Below are 15,830 nucleotides of genomic sequence, written 5' to 3' on the forward strand. Positions count from 1 at the left end.
AAGTCAATCAAGTGCAAAAATATCCAACCACACAACAGAATTTACTGTGTAACGGCATCCTTAAAGATGACCTTTCACCACCACCCCCGTCCAACCCCCCACCCCCCGATTCCAACTCTTTGCAGCAATTAATAACCCTTCCACTGATTCTGGAAGCTTTTTTCACTAGCCCCCGCTATTTCTGAGAAATCAGTGCGATTAGATTTGGTGCCTGATATGCTCACTATCTGCTCCAACTGAGTTCCAAGTTCAGATGGGTGGTACTCATCTGGAGTAGATCGTGAGGGACCGCCCACTTTACAGTATGTATGCTATGGTAGTGTCTCTGGAGCAAATATCAGAAATTGTAGGAAATGGCTGACAAAAGTAAAAAATAGCTGCTTAAACCTGAAACAGAGCTGAGAGATCCAAAACACTGAAATGCCTTCACCAGCGGCAAAGCCAGATAGACTTGTGCTGAATTTGGGGTCCAAGTTATCACCAGAAAAACTGGTATAAGAAACACACACTCCACAATCTGAAGTCAAACCAGAACCCACAAGGCAGATAAGAACCAGGAGGATAAATTAGAAGAGTGAATGCATCAAAGCCAAAAATCAGTCTGAGAGGTAAAGTCAGAGCCAAAGTCAGGAGACAAATGGATTTCTAGTAACAAGCCAAAGGTTGAGATAGATCAGTCCAGTCCAAACAATCAGGATATGGAAGCTTCACTAAAAACATGCAAATAGCAGGCACCTGGATGAGAAGGAAGAGGGTTTAAATATCCCTCCTCAGCTGCAAACTGGATCAACATAGGAGATCTCTGAAGACTGGAAGCTTTACAGGTCGGCACAGTTACCTTAACACAAGAGCAGCTAAACTGAGATTTCTGACATTGTACTACTGTCCTACTATGAAATATTGCCCAATACACATGATGAATACCTGATAGTGAGCAGGTTACCCTTACAAAAGGTAAAGTATACATATTATATGATCGGCATAGACTACGGTTTTCAGTAATGCAAATATGCTGGAAATGCAAAGAAGAAAATGTTATTTCACTGAAACACCGGAAAAAATATACATAAACCGCATGAAAATTACTATGAAGATAGAACAAAGCTATTGTAGATCGCCAAGGGCTGTGCGCCGATGTAAATGAGATTAAATGCAAAATTGTGATGATCTGTAAGTTTTAAGCACTTCAGACACTGGGTACATTCATGAATCCATAATACAATCCTTCCCAAACCGTGTCTTGTGTTCTCGCACATCCATCGAAACATCAAATGCAAAATATACAAAGTAACGCTTATCTACGCCCGGGATCGCGATTGCAAACCCAGACTGGATAGCCGAGCCGGGACGATTCCTTAACAAAGTGAATGGAGGCCATTAAAGGCGGTTAATGAAGTTAAACCGTCCTCAGACAATGTCGCTCTCTGTATGGCGGCCAATGAAGCCAACAGGAAAATGACAGTCAAATTTGCCGCATTATAAATAATGGAGCGTAACGGAGCTAATTCTGCTTGTGATGAACGGATTGGCCGCTCGCGCTGTGGTCGGGTTTGTAAAACCATTTGTTGCTGTGAATTTCATACGCTTTGCTTACACAGATAGATAAGTACATGGTAATGGAATATCCGGCTATAAACAGGACAATCTGCTGCCATGGCCGCCGATCAAAAGATAATAGACAAAGACTGCCGCAACACGCAATATAAGGATTATTAAGTATCTGCAGAGCATCGCTCAGGTCTGGGCCAGGCAGGGACTGCAGGTAGTAATCTGGGAAGAAGAAATCCGCCAGTGTTGCTTGATCTAGGTTTACTGCTTGAGTGGGAACATTTTTTAACGACACTTAGGGGCTTAAAATTTTTTTTTTTTTTTTAAAAAAATCCCTAAAAGCCTGAGAATAAATAAAAAAAATTAAATAAAAATAATGTGAATATGTATCAGTCTGGATTTGAGAAAACTACCAGGCTACCAAAGAGCAAGTTTGACTTATATTGTGAATTCCACTTTCCCCATATTACTACATGGCCAAGCACGTATGCTACTTAGGGTCAGTTCACATGTGAACCGTCCGCACGGGTTTTGACACAGAGAGAGCCGCGCCGAGCCGCGTCCCTCTCTGGTCAAAACCCGCCTGCCGCGGCTTTCCCCTCCTATTTCGGCTCAAATGAATGAGCCGACATAGGAGGGTGTTGCCGCGGTCCAGCGTGCCGCGGCTTCCGCCTGAAGAAAGGGCATGTCGCTTCTTTTCTCTGCTAGTAGCAGCCCGCCGCTAGTGTAAAAAAGAAGCCCGGCGGTCTGCATAGACCACCATTGTAAAGGGGCGGATTTTGAAGCGAAATCCGCTGTCAAAATCTGCCCCTTTGCCCACGTGTGAACGAGCCCTTAAAAGGGGTTCCCCGAAGATATTGATGATCCTAAATGTCCAACTTCGTGTCTGGCCAAAAAAAACGGTTTCCCCATGAAGAGGATGCAGGTGGACACCAAGGGTTACCGGGGTTTAAAACTGACCGCCAGGAAGCCGTCTCCTTTCCAGTTTCACAGGGCGGACGAGGACGGAAACCCGGCGGAATGGCAAAGGGCGGACACCGGGCGCAAGCATGAACGTCCCCTTATAAAACCATACTGCAAAAAAATACATAATTAGGGATCACTTGATGAATTCTAATTATTTTTTTACGATTCTTGAACTTTTACATAGTCAAGTTCTTTTGTTCTTGAAGGCCAATGGTCGGCAGATTAACTTTTATTTCATCGGTTTCGATCACTTGTAGGCCAAAAGATAGATTCTACTTGTCGACGCTCAGATACCTAGATATGGGTTTCTAAATGAAATGTCGGAGTGTTTGCCCCAGGAAGGGTTTAGAACTTGTCAACGATGGCGCTCGTCACCACTGCGGCTCTTGTTTTCCATTACGCTGTGCCGGGCCGGATGGAGCCTGCAGTGACGGTGGGATTAGTAGCTGCAGAAATTCTATCTGAAAGGCTTCACCTGCCATTTATTGAGTTATCACTATTGACTTTGTTTTCGTTCCTGCAGGCTACATTAGCGGCTGCTCTACAAACGTCGGGCTGTGTTTACAGGCAGATATTTATGGTTTTCTGGGCACAAGAAAGTGTGAATTACTCCTATATTACTTTATAGATTCACTGTAGGCAGGAACATTCAGCCAATACGTAGGACATGCATATGGATCAGTCATACCAGACAAGTGCAAGAACTTACCTAAAATATCTTTAAATATCAGAGGAAGTTTCCCAAAACTACAGCAGGAAGAGAATAAAAATTCCTTGAATCTGAAAATTTTAAATTCCTTTTGGCATCCTGGATCTCCTTGCAGAAGTCAGGCTGGGATAAGAAATTTTAAAGGGATCCTATGTTTTAAACACAATTTTTTCTCCCTAACATCTCGGAATAGCCTTAAGAAAGGCTATTAGTCTCCTACCTTTCCTTTTCTTCTCTGCGCCGCCATTCACCTGCAATCCCGGTTTTTCTTGGTATGCAAATGAGCTCTCTCATAGCACTGGGGGTGTCCCTAATGCTGCCGGAGAGCTCTCCAGCGTCACCTCCATCTTCTTCTGCGACGAGGTCTTCACCGCGTCTTCTTACTTCTAGGCCTCGGGCAAGCCGACTGCGCATGCCCGCCAGCCACGAGAAAATGGGCGCTTACAATACTGTGGAAACGGCCATTTTTCTTGTGGCTGTGGGCATGTGCAGTCAGCTTGCCTTAGGCCTAGAAGTAACAAGACGCGGTGAAGACCTCGTCACAGAAGATGATGGAGGCGGCGCTGGAGAGCTCTCTGGCAGCATTGGGGATGTCCCCAGTGCTGTTTGAGTGCTGGGGCCCGCCCCCAGTGCAGCGAGAGAGCTCATTTACATACTGATAAAAAAACGGGATTGCAGGAGAACGGCAGCACGGAGAAGAAAAGGAAAGGTAGGAGACGAATAGCCTTTTTCAAGGCTATTCCGACATGTTAGGGAGAAAAAATTGTGTTTAAAAGATAGGATTCTTTTAAGTTGCCGCACACAGACTATTTGTCAGGGCTCCTTCACATCTGCGCCCGGGGTCACCGCTTTCAGGTTTCCGTTTCCTGCCCGGACTTGGCATGACAGGTTTCCGTCTTCTGTATGCAGAATACGGAACCTGAAAGCGGAGACCCGAACGCTAGTGTGAACCCAGCATCAGCAATGCAAGCCAATGATTGACCATGAAGATACCTTGAACGGCCGGCTTTAGTCTTTAAGGCTTAGGCCTCACGTTGTGGAAACGCAGCTTTTCTAGGTGCAGATTTTGCAACAGTTTTTTTTTTTTTTTTTTAAGACAAATCCAGGAGTGGATTTAGCAGACGGTAGAAGTATATTTATTTTGAATTTGATTTTTATTGAGGAAAGGGAAATTTTCAATATATAAAACAGTAACAAACAAAAGAAAAATCCGCAAAGTTCCGAATATTAAAGTATTGCATACAAGGTCAATGCAACAAAACGCAAACTGGGTGTGAAGACGCCAAACAAATAATCAAATAAAGTAAGACCAGAAAATCGGTTATACACACAAAGCTTAGATAACAGGAACCGCGGTAAAACATAGATGATAAAGGAAGACAGAAGCTCGGGAAAGGGAAGAAGAGGGAAACCCCAAAGGGGAGGGAGACGGGAGAAAAGGAAAATAAAACAGGACAACAACAAAAAGAAACAAGAAAACCAAACATATTCAAGAACAGTATACCTGGGTACAAGAGAAGGTAGAAGTATAAGCAGCTTCCCATATATTTCCTATGCCTTTTGTAGCCACACTTGACTTTGGCTTTAAAAAAACGCAACAATATCTGCAACGTGGGGCTTCAGGCTAAGGTCCCATGTTGAGGAAATGCAACTTTTTTTTTTCCCGTTTTTTTTCCTAACCAAATCCAAGAATGGCTACAGAAGGAATTGGACAGATATAGGAAGTCCTTATACATCTACCTTCTGCTCAATCTACTTCTGGCTTTGGCTCAAAAAAATCTGCAACAAAAAAAACCCTGCGTTTCCGTAAGGTGAGGTTTTAGCCTAAAGGGGGTTTCTGGCTCCAAGGGCAGTGTATAAGTTTATGATCTATTTACGGTATCTCATCAGTGGGGCCACATGGTGCAGCATCGCAAACGTTAACTCCTTAATGACTAACCCAGTCTGGTCCTTTATAATCAGCTTTTTGCTTCTGCATTTTTTAAATTTTCTTTTAATTGACATGGCTGTTTTTTTATCGATTGGTGGGGGTGTAATGGATTGGACCCCCACTGATCAATCATGGGGGGGGGGGGGGGCGCTATGAAATCAATAGCAGTGCTCGGAGATCAATGGGTACCTGAGTTCTCAGACAGTCATCACTTGAAAGAGCTGACTTTTTCCATTAGCTCTCTATCATGACTCACTGGAGGATCAGGCGCAGGTGTGAACTAGAACTACAATACATTATGTGCAATGCTTTCTATCACAGTCTCAGGTTCTACTGTTTGAAAAGTGAGAACATAACATAGGATGGTGAAGAAAGGCTGGAGTCATAAGGCGTATCTTTAGATACCATTAAGTTGTCCAAACTGGACACCTGCGTTAACAGAAAGAGTCCCCATCATAAGAACCTTCTGTATCAGCTTTATATTTCCTACTATGGTTATCCGAAGCAGATTTTTATACCAGAGAACTGCCCAAATGCATCAAAATAGAATAAAATAAGATAGAATAAAATGTTCTCTGCATGGGAATAATCACGTATTACATGGACCGTCAATGCAGATAAATCGTGTCCGTGAGACGTCCTACTTATATATTCATCACATAGAAAAGGTTATTTGCAAATGTCATTGTTATTTAAAAAAACACAATTCATTATGTACTCCGGCTGTGGACGTCCGGGATAGTCATTTTTCTTTCAAGTCCCCTTATCGTTACAAACCCATAAAAGTCCTTTTATTACAGCAGACTCCAACACACAGCTCCTGGAGGAGGGCGACACGTCACCGGCGCTGCAGCTCCGATAAGACCAATTTATGTTGCTTTATTTCTTATATTGTCATTTATTTTTGCATATTGATCAATTCAGGGAATACACTTCGATAAAATTATTGCAACTTAACCTAATCCGTTCCACTAAGCCCATAGACTATAATGGGGTCCACTGGGTTCCCACCCAATCCGCTCGAAAAACGTGGAAAGAAAAGTCCTGCATGTCCTGGGGATTTAAACTTGGCTTTAGGACTAGTGATTTGCCAGAGACTGCTTTGCCCAGGGTCCGTATTTCCCTGTGGTTACACCTTGTATATATAACAAAGGTATGATGTGTATCAGTGTATGTGCTCTGTAACATGGAGGAGACAGTGGAATATGCCTGGGGACGTGGGAGACTGCACACCAAAAGGTAACCGATCTGTACAGGAAGAGTTTGCGGAGCACGTATGGTTTGTAATAAATCTAGGGGAAGGGGGGAATGTGCTCTAGCATCACCTTTCAGAAGGAACTTCCTATAGATCAATGCCTGGATTACTTCAAACCTAGTGATATGATCTGGGAATAAGAACCTGCCAGAACATCATCTCCAAAAGAGAGAGACACCCATCGCAGACAGCTCATCTCTCATTTGTGTGAAGCTGTGTGAGTACTAGTTGTTTGGGCAATGCTTACAGGGGTTTTCTACATACACTGTAGTGGTAGAGCCCAAGAACTGCTGTCCCATACACTTGAGTAGAAGCAGAGCTGCTTCTGGCCATATACCATGTATACAATCAGCTAATCGGTGCAGGGTCCAGGTGTAGAAGTTTGCCTTGTGGTGGTGCTGGAGGGAGCTGAACACTAAGGGATAGTTCACACGGGGGAAGTTGGCAGCGGATTTTGACGCGGAATCCGCCGCCAAAAATGGCTCCCATTGACTTCAATGGGAGCTGCTGGCTTCTTTTTTCTGCTAGCTAGTAGCGGAAAAAAGAAGTGAGCTTCACTATCTTGCTGCAGCTCCGGTCCATTCATTTGGGCCTAAACCAGAGCGGAATGCCGTAGCGGGATGCCAGTGCACTGCAACAGCAACCCATCGAGGCAGCCGCGACGGAATATGTACAAGCCAAACTCTGGGTGAATTAGCCCTTACTGCCAGATTGCGCCCGGGGAACTTTGTGATACGATCTACCCTACATTGGTATCTCCACACCATCTCCATATACTTCCATTTTCTAGTGCGTACATGCCACAGATTGTCAGTGTGTGGGCCATGGTATGTTGAAGGTGGTTCCAAGTTGCAATAGCCTAGGAAAGACCAATGGACAGCACCTTGTCAATATTGCAAATGAGGTCACTATTGTTTTACACTAGATGGAGTCTTTGGTGACTGCGGTGGTTCTTGATCATTTCCAGAGTCTGCATTTCCCTGTAAACCTCTCGATGGCGTCTCCATAATGAGACATAGAACCTCTTCTGATCAAAGTTGCATTTATAGAAGAAACGAGACAGGTGCAGTTTAAATGACTATCACGATCAGTCTGTAGCGCCCTCCATCTGTCCCTATATACATGTTATTACTGAAGAGTCACAACAGTAAAGATTGCGAGAAGTGATGTGTGCGCCATGTCTCGCTCTGAACCACAACTGATGAAACCTTCCCATCTCTGAGCCACCCACGCAGTTATTAAACAGAGGAAGGAAAATACTTGTTCGTGAGCCGTACGCTCTGCAGATGAGCAGTATTTTTCTCTTTAATTCTGTTTACATGATTATACTTGTGTGGCAGCACAAACCCGCCGCCGCCACCGCTACTTGTATCACCAGGCAGTGCTAATTATCAGTAGCGGGAGCAGAACGCATTACGGCAGATTATAACCTGCACGATGGTGCTCCATGTGATCGCTGTGATCAGAGATTCGCTGCCTGGTGATACTAATAATCTGCGAATAGATCACTTACACAATAATGACAGGAGCTTCAGGATTTCTATTTGGATTGAGGTTTTAATCAGATTGTAATAAGACGGTGAATTACTTCTGTGGGTATGAGGCGTTCTGTTCCTGGCCATCGCACTACTAAAGGCTGCAGGTTCTCTCTAACAGACAACAGCTAATGTGAACATGTCCTAAATTTTAGCAATAAGGCACATTAGTTTATGTGGTTACAACTCTACCTGTCCTGACCTCTGCCTGGTCACTACCTACAACCAGACTCCACCTGCCCTTTACCCTGCCTGACTACAATTCCAGTCTACTGACCTGATACTGCATATTGGGAGCTCCTGCTTTTCTGTGTGGCACTAGTAACGGAAACCACTCCAAGTGTAGCAGCCTGGGGATCAGCAATGGCAAAGTTTGTGACCCTTGGGGGATGGGAGGGTGAAGAGTATACTATGAATTGTTCCATGAATTTGCAGGCATAACTTAAAAGGTGCTCCAGATCTGCTCTATATATAAATGCACTCTCACAGGAGTTGTACTTTCTTAAAGGGAAATTTCCAACTGAGCCTTTGAACATGTAGTGGTGTGGAGGGACGGGGAACCATTAAAGGCAATAAGACTGACTGTAAAATTGTGGTGATACTTATATGTACAGTATAAAACCACTGTAGGACAGCGATTGGCTGCATTATGTACATGCATGTACTGTACGGTGTATACAACAGGTTGGTTTCAAGGGTAAAACAACCCCTTTGGTGAATCTGGGTGTCCACAGCTCTCCTGAACAATGATGGACATCATCAAGACAGTGGTGACTCGTTGGCTACTGGGCCTTTAAACTTGGCTTTAGGACTAGTCTTTTGCCAGAAACTGTTTTGCCGCTGGGCATATTGTGGTTGCACCTTGTACCTGTCCCTGACATTGCTGATCTGATGGTTACTGACATTTGCTTTGCTCTCCCAGATTACTACACTGTTTCTGATTTGGCTACTGCTTGGACTCAGATTCATCCTTGGTCATGTTTGAGCAGTTCCACACTCCCTTGGTGTAGCATGGGGTTAATGGTTGCAAGCTGCTAAGTCCAGTATTGGTAGAGTTTACTTGCTAATAGTCGACCTTGTTTCCTGCAGCTCAAGTCGCAACTCCAATACAGATCGGGCAATTGCTTGCCTAGCAATCCCATAACTATACTGTGTTTGGGGAGCACCGCGGACCAATGTAAATTAATAAGGCCATTGTGCTTGATTGAGTGTCACCATCCCTTTAAACAGCAGATGGACGGGAATGCAGAGTTCCATCCTAACTATAGTCCAGCAATATTTTGATCTCAGAAAATCCCTTTAAGTTATGCACTGTCCCAGGGATAAGCGTATAATCCGTTATATACCAGTTATTCCAGGTGTATTATTTGCGCTACCTGGGCTTGGTTCAACCTAACTATTCACAGCTTTTGCTGAGTGTATACAGGTAATACCCATCAGAGTGTGCTTATATCCCATACAGGTTCCCGGGCACCTCATAAGTATATTTGCTTGGCAGCTCAACCTGCAGACATAGCGAAGACCTGACTTTGGACTCAGGAACTTTCTCTCAGGTTATTTTAAGGACATTAAAATTCTTAAAGAGTTCACCATGAAGACGGACGCCCTGCATGCTGCTCTGCTGACACGGTATTAACAGAATGCTCCAGTAAACTCCAATCCTCCCGCAAGAAGCGGACACGGCTGGAGCAAACACCTTAAGCGTGAGCTGCTCCTTCCGCAGATTAAGACATGCATTTTTAATTCCAGCTGATGGGCAACATTGCTATTTGGATATTTGACATCCTGGCCGAAAATTGACTTGTGGCAGAAATGCGTGCGAGTGGAATGGTAATGAGCAGAGGTAACGAACAATGGCGTCTCATGCGTTGTGAGTCCGTAAATGGCAGGACTAGAATAATAAAAATAACAGTAGTCCTGCAGGCCCCGAGCGCTGACCAGTGATGGATCTTCTGTGACCGCACCTAACAGCTGGCGCGCCGAGGTGCCTGGTACGGGATGTTCAAGATTCATCAACAACTAGGAAAGCCATAAGAAGCATAAAGAGTGTAAGAAGAGAAAAAGAAGGAAAAGACGAGGCATAAACAAGGCGCAGACAGAAATTCTGGCCCCGGGCCATGCACAGCATGGACAGTCAGCTGACACGCTTACATTGTGAACTTTATGTAACCTCCAAACCCACACAATAAATGTTCTGGTAACTTCCTCAAAGATTTAAAGGGGAAGTACAGAACGCAGTCAAGTTCCTTGAATACCAATTTCTAAAAATTTACAAGTTAAATTTTAGTTTTCCTTTTCAACATCAGTCCCTGAACTGGCAAAGGGTACACCAAGTGTGACAAGGTTCACGCCTCTTAAAAGAGGTGCAACCTTCCCCAAGCATTAAAATTAATGGGGTTTTCTGGCTCACTGGTCAGTTTCTATACGGATGACCTATCCACCTACCTGACACCAGGCTGCAGTGAGATCAGCTGATCGGTGTAGGATCCAGGTGTCAGAATGATAAAGCAGCTGGGTGGTCCGAAAACTCCTTTAACACAATGGTATTCTGGGTAGAAAGGTTTCATTTTAGACACAGCACCCCTCTTGTTTATTGGTTGTGTCTGATATGGCAATTCATCTGCATTCAGGTTAAAGAACTTGAGAAGCAATACCAGATACATCCTGTGGACAAGAGTGGCGCTATTTCTGGAAATAAAGCAGATCTTTTCTGCTAAGGTGTATAGTATTAGTTCATTGGCGGCTCGTCTATGGAGGAAACCAATCAAAAATGAAGGTGATATAAAACTGAAATGCAGCATAACCGTGCACTGTGTGTATGGCTAACCTTAGGCTGGTCTTAAACGGCCGTAATGATTTTACTGTCCACAAGTTTCTGATCAGAAACATAGACACCGCAGACGCCCATGAACTGCTGCACTCACCCATAGAGTTCTATGGGCGAGTCCGTGGAGTGCTGCAGTTCACGGCCATTACGGACATGTCCTATAAATGGCCTGGCCGCACCACGGATAAAATATCCAGTGGTGTAAGAGGCCGCATTGAATATAATGTGTCCGCAATTGAAAACCCTCAATTGCCGACTTACATTATGGCCGTGTAAGACCAGCCTAAGACTGTTGCTCGAGAGACCAGTTCATCTCTGATCATGACAAAATACTATTTGAAGAAGCCACGAATTGAAGGGGAAATAGAGCAGAGTCAGAGGAGGCCAGGCCCCTATAGAATACTGTAGGGGGGGGGGGGGGGGGGGGGGGTATTTTGGACATCAAACACGAGAGGTCTCCACAAGCTTCAGCCGGAATTCTTGCAATTAATATTTGCTGAAATTCTGGACTTACCAGATGGTAAGTGATGCGAAGCGGACAGGGCAGTAAATATTATACCAGGGGCCGTCATGAAGAATTGCTGAGCTATGATAAGCGATCGGGAGACATACGGGAGTATACAGGGTTTATTTCACAATGTGCATGGTCGTACCATCCCCGGCTTTACTGCAAGTGTCTGCTCCACTCCCACGCACTGCGTGTCCATGGGCACGGGGGATTATCATTTCAATGAGGCTTTCTTTTATAGGCAATAATGAGGGCGATTTATTCAGATTTATGTACATAGAAGATGGATTTTGATGAAGTGCCATGAAGCGCTCTGTGATGTCTCCTCTCCGCAGTCAGCTGCTTCAATGTGACTGAATGACCCACCATGGCTATGGGAAGGATTCACCGGAGATTAGACGGATAATACAAGACTCCAGTCTAGCAAATTACTTCAAGAAACGTAATACTGCAATATGGTGAGAGGAACGAGAGCTCAGCCCCACTAGACAGGTCTATTTCGGGACACATTATTAGGCTGTAATGAGGTGGGGAAAAATATTGGATCGAAGACCCTAAGACAGAAGTCTGTAACCAGCTGACATTTTGTATCAGCACCTACCTTGAGGCTGGCTACACAGAGGCAGGGACTACTAGCGTCATAGATGACTATTATACTGGGAGCCTGGGCCCGGCTCAATGTTTGTCCTAGATAATATGGCTGATATCTGATCTGTATTTACAAGCCTTAAGCCAAGTCTAGGCTACACATTGCAGGGTTCACAAACTAAAGTTTGGAAGTGAATCTATAAAACATCTCCATCGCCTCCAGGTGGCCCATAGGTCCAAAATGAGGAGAGGACATTGTAGTATGGACTCCAGTAAAGGATACCATTTGGGGTGGCCTCTAAAGTGTAGCCTATACTCCTTGGTATATGAAGAGGGAATAATTCTGGAACAAAGTGGTATCTACAATGTTACCAAAAACATCAGGCCAATAAATTGACCCAATGTTCAATAAACCCAGAAGGCATTGCCGAGCCTTGTTATCTTCCAATGCCAAGGGGCCATAAGTCACTTACCTTGATTCTACAGTAACATGCAAAGAAATGAGGCACAATTAGATTGGGGTGATGGAAAGTCATGTTTATTCGGAGACATCTCCTTTATTAGCCGATAAAGACTCCCAATAAGCGAGTAAACAGTGAAATAAATTATGCGCAGTGGCTGGCTCGTGGAAATGGTCGTCTCACAGTATGGGAGCAAACAGAGTCATTAAAATCCGTACCTTACGCTGGCGATGCTTGGCGACTCGGCTCCCAGCCTGCATCTTTCTAGCTGATTGGCGACAATTTGTCTTTCCACCTCGAGCTCTCTGGTGAGACGTTCAAATTGCAGCTCCTGGAATTTCAAGAAAATGAGAAAGAAGCCTCAGGTGATCTGCAAATACACAGAATCATGCAAAGACGACCAAGGGGAAGAAATCATCAACGCTCCGCTGCTAGCGAGGGGCCACAACCCATCTGCCTGCAAAACTGCTCACAGAACACATTTATTATCAGTTATATAAGGGAGCCCGTCCTGTCAGATCGCTGCAGACGGAACGTTTCATGGATTATTATTGACCTTTATCTGCAATTCACCAGCACGGAGTTTCCTCTTTAATGTAAGAGCCTACCAGTTAATCCGTGGACAAAAATTCATGACACTGCACGCGGTGGAATTTAGGGATGGCGGAGATACCAAGCAGAGAAATGAGGAATTCTATTAACAAAACTAAAGGGTTTAAGCTTTGGCGGCGGGTTAAACCGTGTAAATACAGGGGCGATAAACAGAGTTCTGCCATTTAGAGAAAAAATATATGTAGTGGGGACTAAGTCTTGAATATTAAAGAATATGTACAAATTCACAAATTATTCTATAACTTGATGCAAAAAAAAAAAAAAAAAAAAAAAAAGTTTTCTCCCCTCAGCTCCTTTGCAGACTTATGTGTCTCCATCGTAACAGACTACAGATAACAGTGTGTAGTCTTATCTTTCCTGGTTCACATTTGTGTTCGGTATTCTGTTTGCGGATCTAACCCCCCACTCCCCCAATTTTATATAAAAACGTAAACATCCCTGGTGGCCTCCTATTGGGTTACGGTGCCATGCTATCGCCAATGCCCAACCCCCTCTGCTTTCATCTAAGATGGCCACCAATTTTTCCCGCTATCTTATGCACAGGCTGTTGTAGTAGTTGCTCCTATTCCGCCCTGCTCTTGCAAGGTGCAAAACTGATGACATAATCATTGTGTGCCTCCTGTCTGTGTCCACCCCCTGAAGGCCATATGACCACCAGCAGCAGGGGGAGGTGTCAGACTACTACAGCGCACCATGCAGGGGGTAGTCTGAGAATCTGGATAAAATTGGGGGACTGTACTAAGCAGGTGTGCAGAGCAATGACTCCAAACAGACGACACCAGGTACATTAACTACAATCTACAAAACGAATATGGGGCATTGCTGCGAGTCACTGAACCCCTAGTCTGTACGGAGACAGACAGGACAGGTTTTTAGACATTCACCTACAGTAAGGAGACACCTTACAAATATTGAGTGTGTTTCGCAAAAAGTAGCAGATTTTATTATACAATGATAAAGCTTTATTTGCAGAACAATGGACAATCCCTTTAATAAAAACCTATTAAAATAAGAATCCAATTATAAAGATAAACAACGTCCTTGCGGCCTGTGCTAAAGTAAAGACGTGTATGGTTAATGCAGTGTGTGTATTATATTCTCAGGCACGATCATTCATTTGTACACTCGGCCCCGCAGCGCTGAGCGGACAATACATATTTATCCTGCATTAACCTAATCGCCCCGCCATTTATTACGACCTCTGCGGAGTAACGTCGAGAAAAAGTGAGAGTGAGTGTGTGGGATGGGGTCTGAATTATTCCTCCTTGTACATATACAATCCATCCCCCCCTCCCTTATATGAGGGAACATTTGCATATATATAATATAGATCAGCCAGATCTCCTCCCACTACTGTCATGGAGTCATTCATGTACAACCCGCTGGTTGGCGGAGATAGCAGAAATCCAGAGCCGTACCGTAATCCTGAACAATACAGAGAGCAATACATTATCCCAATCATCTGCCGCCAGAAACCAAAGGGAACAGCCACATTAAAGGGAAGGTGCCGGCAATTTTTTTTAATTTTAACCAGACAGTGAAACCTATCACTTTTTTCTAATCTGTTTTTATTTCCCTGTACATGATTATGGGGGCGGCCATCTTGCCTGAGCTTCTCTGCCGTGCTTACAGCATTTAGTGACCTGCTTTACAGCACAGTCACAGCCATAAGCAGCAATAGTCTGGAGCCGACTCATTGAGATCTATGGGAGAGGTTTCTAGACATGTTCTGAGTAGGGAGGGGAAAGAGTTAAGCTGTGACATCATCTACTGCCAGTAGTGATGTAATGATGGCTCAGTAACAGGGGCGTAACTACCGGGGTCGCAGCTGCTACAGGGCCCGGGATATTAGGGGCCTGGTGACAGTCGGACGTCCCGGGTCATGTGACATCCGGGACGTCACTAAAGATGGCTGACACCACCAAGGAGTGCAGTGGAGCCAGGGAGAGGTAAGTAACACTGTTTTTTCTGTTGGTATCCCCTCTCAGTCTCCGGTCTGAAAACCCCCCATTGTATAATGATTGTTCATGGGTGTCCACAGTGGGGCATAATAGTATGTGTAGGGGCCACTATGGGGCATAACAGCGCATGCAGGGGCCACTATGGGAAATAATAGTGTGCTCAGGAATAGGGGGGGTTGGTCAGGGTCTTTGACGTCTACCGGGGCCCTTGCATTGCTAGTCACGCCACTGCTCAGAAATGTTATCCCAACTGATGTAAATGAGGTGACTGCTGCAAAGAAAATGCCTACCTAATGGGCAAGTGTCATTCTATTCTTGGACTTAGTGGCCAGAGTGAAAATTGTAGATTTTTTAAAGGATGAAACATTTTTAAAAGATATACTTTACAAGAAAACCTGTTTTTAAAAAAATAAAATAAAAAAATAGGTAATTTTCTGGAGACACATTCTCTTTACGAATATGGTAAATATGACAGTACTCAAGAAAAAAATCTAATATTTATATATCTTTTGACGTGTAGTGCAGCAGTTCAATACACATTAAAGTTCGCTGGTGACTCCAGGATGTCACGGCCATTCAACATGGTCAAAGCTAAATTATTTACAGGTCGCCTATATACTGTATATAAGGGGTAAGATATTGCTGTATTGTACTATTAATATCTAGTGGATATAGTTGAGTAGGGCTCATGGTTATAAGGAATGTGAAATAAAATAAATAAATAAATCACATGGGTATTTAATTTCATAGTCACTCTCATATGACTAAGAAGGAAATAAAAAAAAAAAAATTGCACAACTTTTTTCTTAACTACAGAAAATTCTCATAGAGTTGCAGATAAGACTCCAATTTTTCATGTTTCAAAACTGGCAGTGTAGGAGACGCTCCTCAGCTGATCCTTAGTTTCCACTAAGTCTCCACTTACAATTT

General features: G+C 44.0%; 1 protein-coding gene across 3 annotated transcripts in view; it reads right to left on the minus strand.

Annotated features, from left to right (window-relative positions):
- The window catches only part of PKP4 (plakophilin 4), a 176,828-nt gene that overhangs the window by 70,442 nt on the left and 90,556 nt on the right, over window positions 1-15,830 (minus strand). For all 3 annotated transcript variants that reach the window (XM_075284453.1, XM_075284452.1, XM_075284454.1), the window contains exon 3: window positions 12,546-12,658. In XM_075284453.1, coding sequence (XP_075140554.1) covers window positions 12,546-12,658 — 113 coding nt within the window. The remainder of the gene's footprint in view (window positions 1-12,545; window positions 12,659-15,830) is intronic.

The sequence above is a fragment of the Leptodactylus fuscus genome, chromosome 8, assembly GCF_031893055.1.
Source record: "Leptodactylus fuscus isolate aLepFus1 chromosome 8, aLepFus1.hap2, whole genome shotgun sequence".
NCBI classification, from domain to species: domain Eukaryota; kingdom Metazoa; phylum Chordata; class Amphibia; order Anura; family Leptodactylidae; genus Leptodactylus; species Leptodactylus fuscus.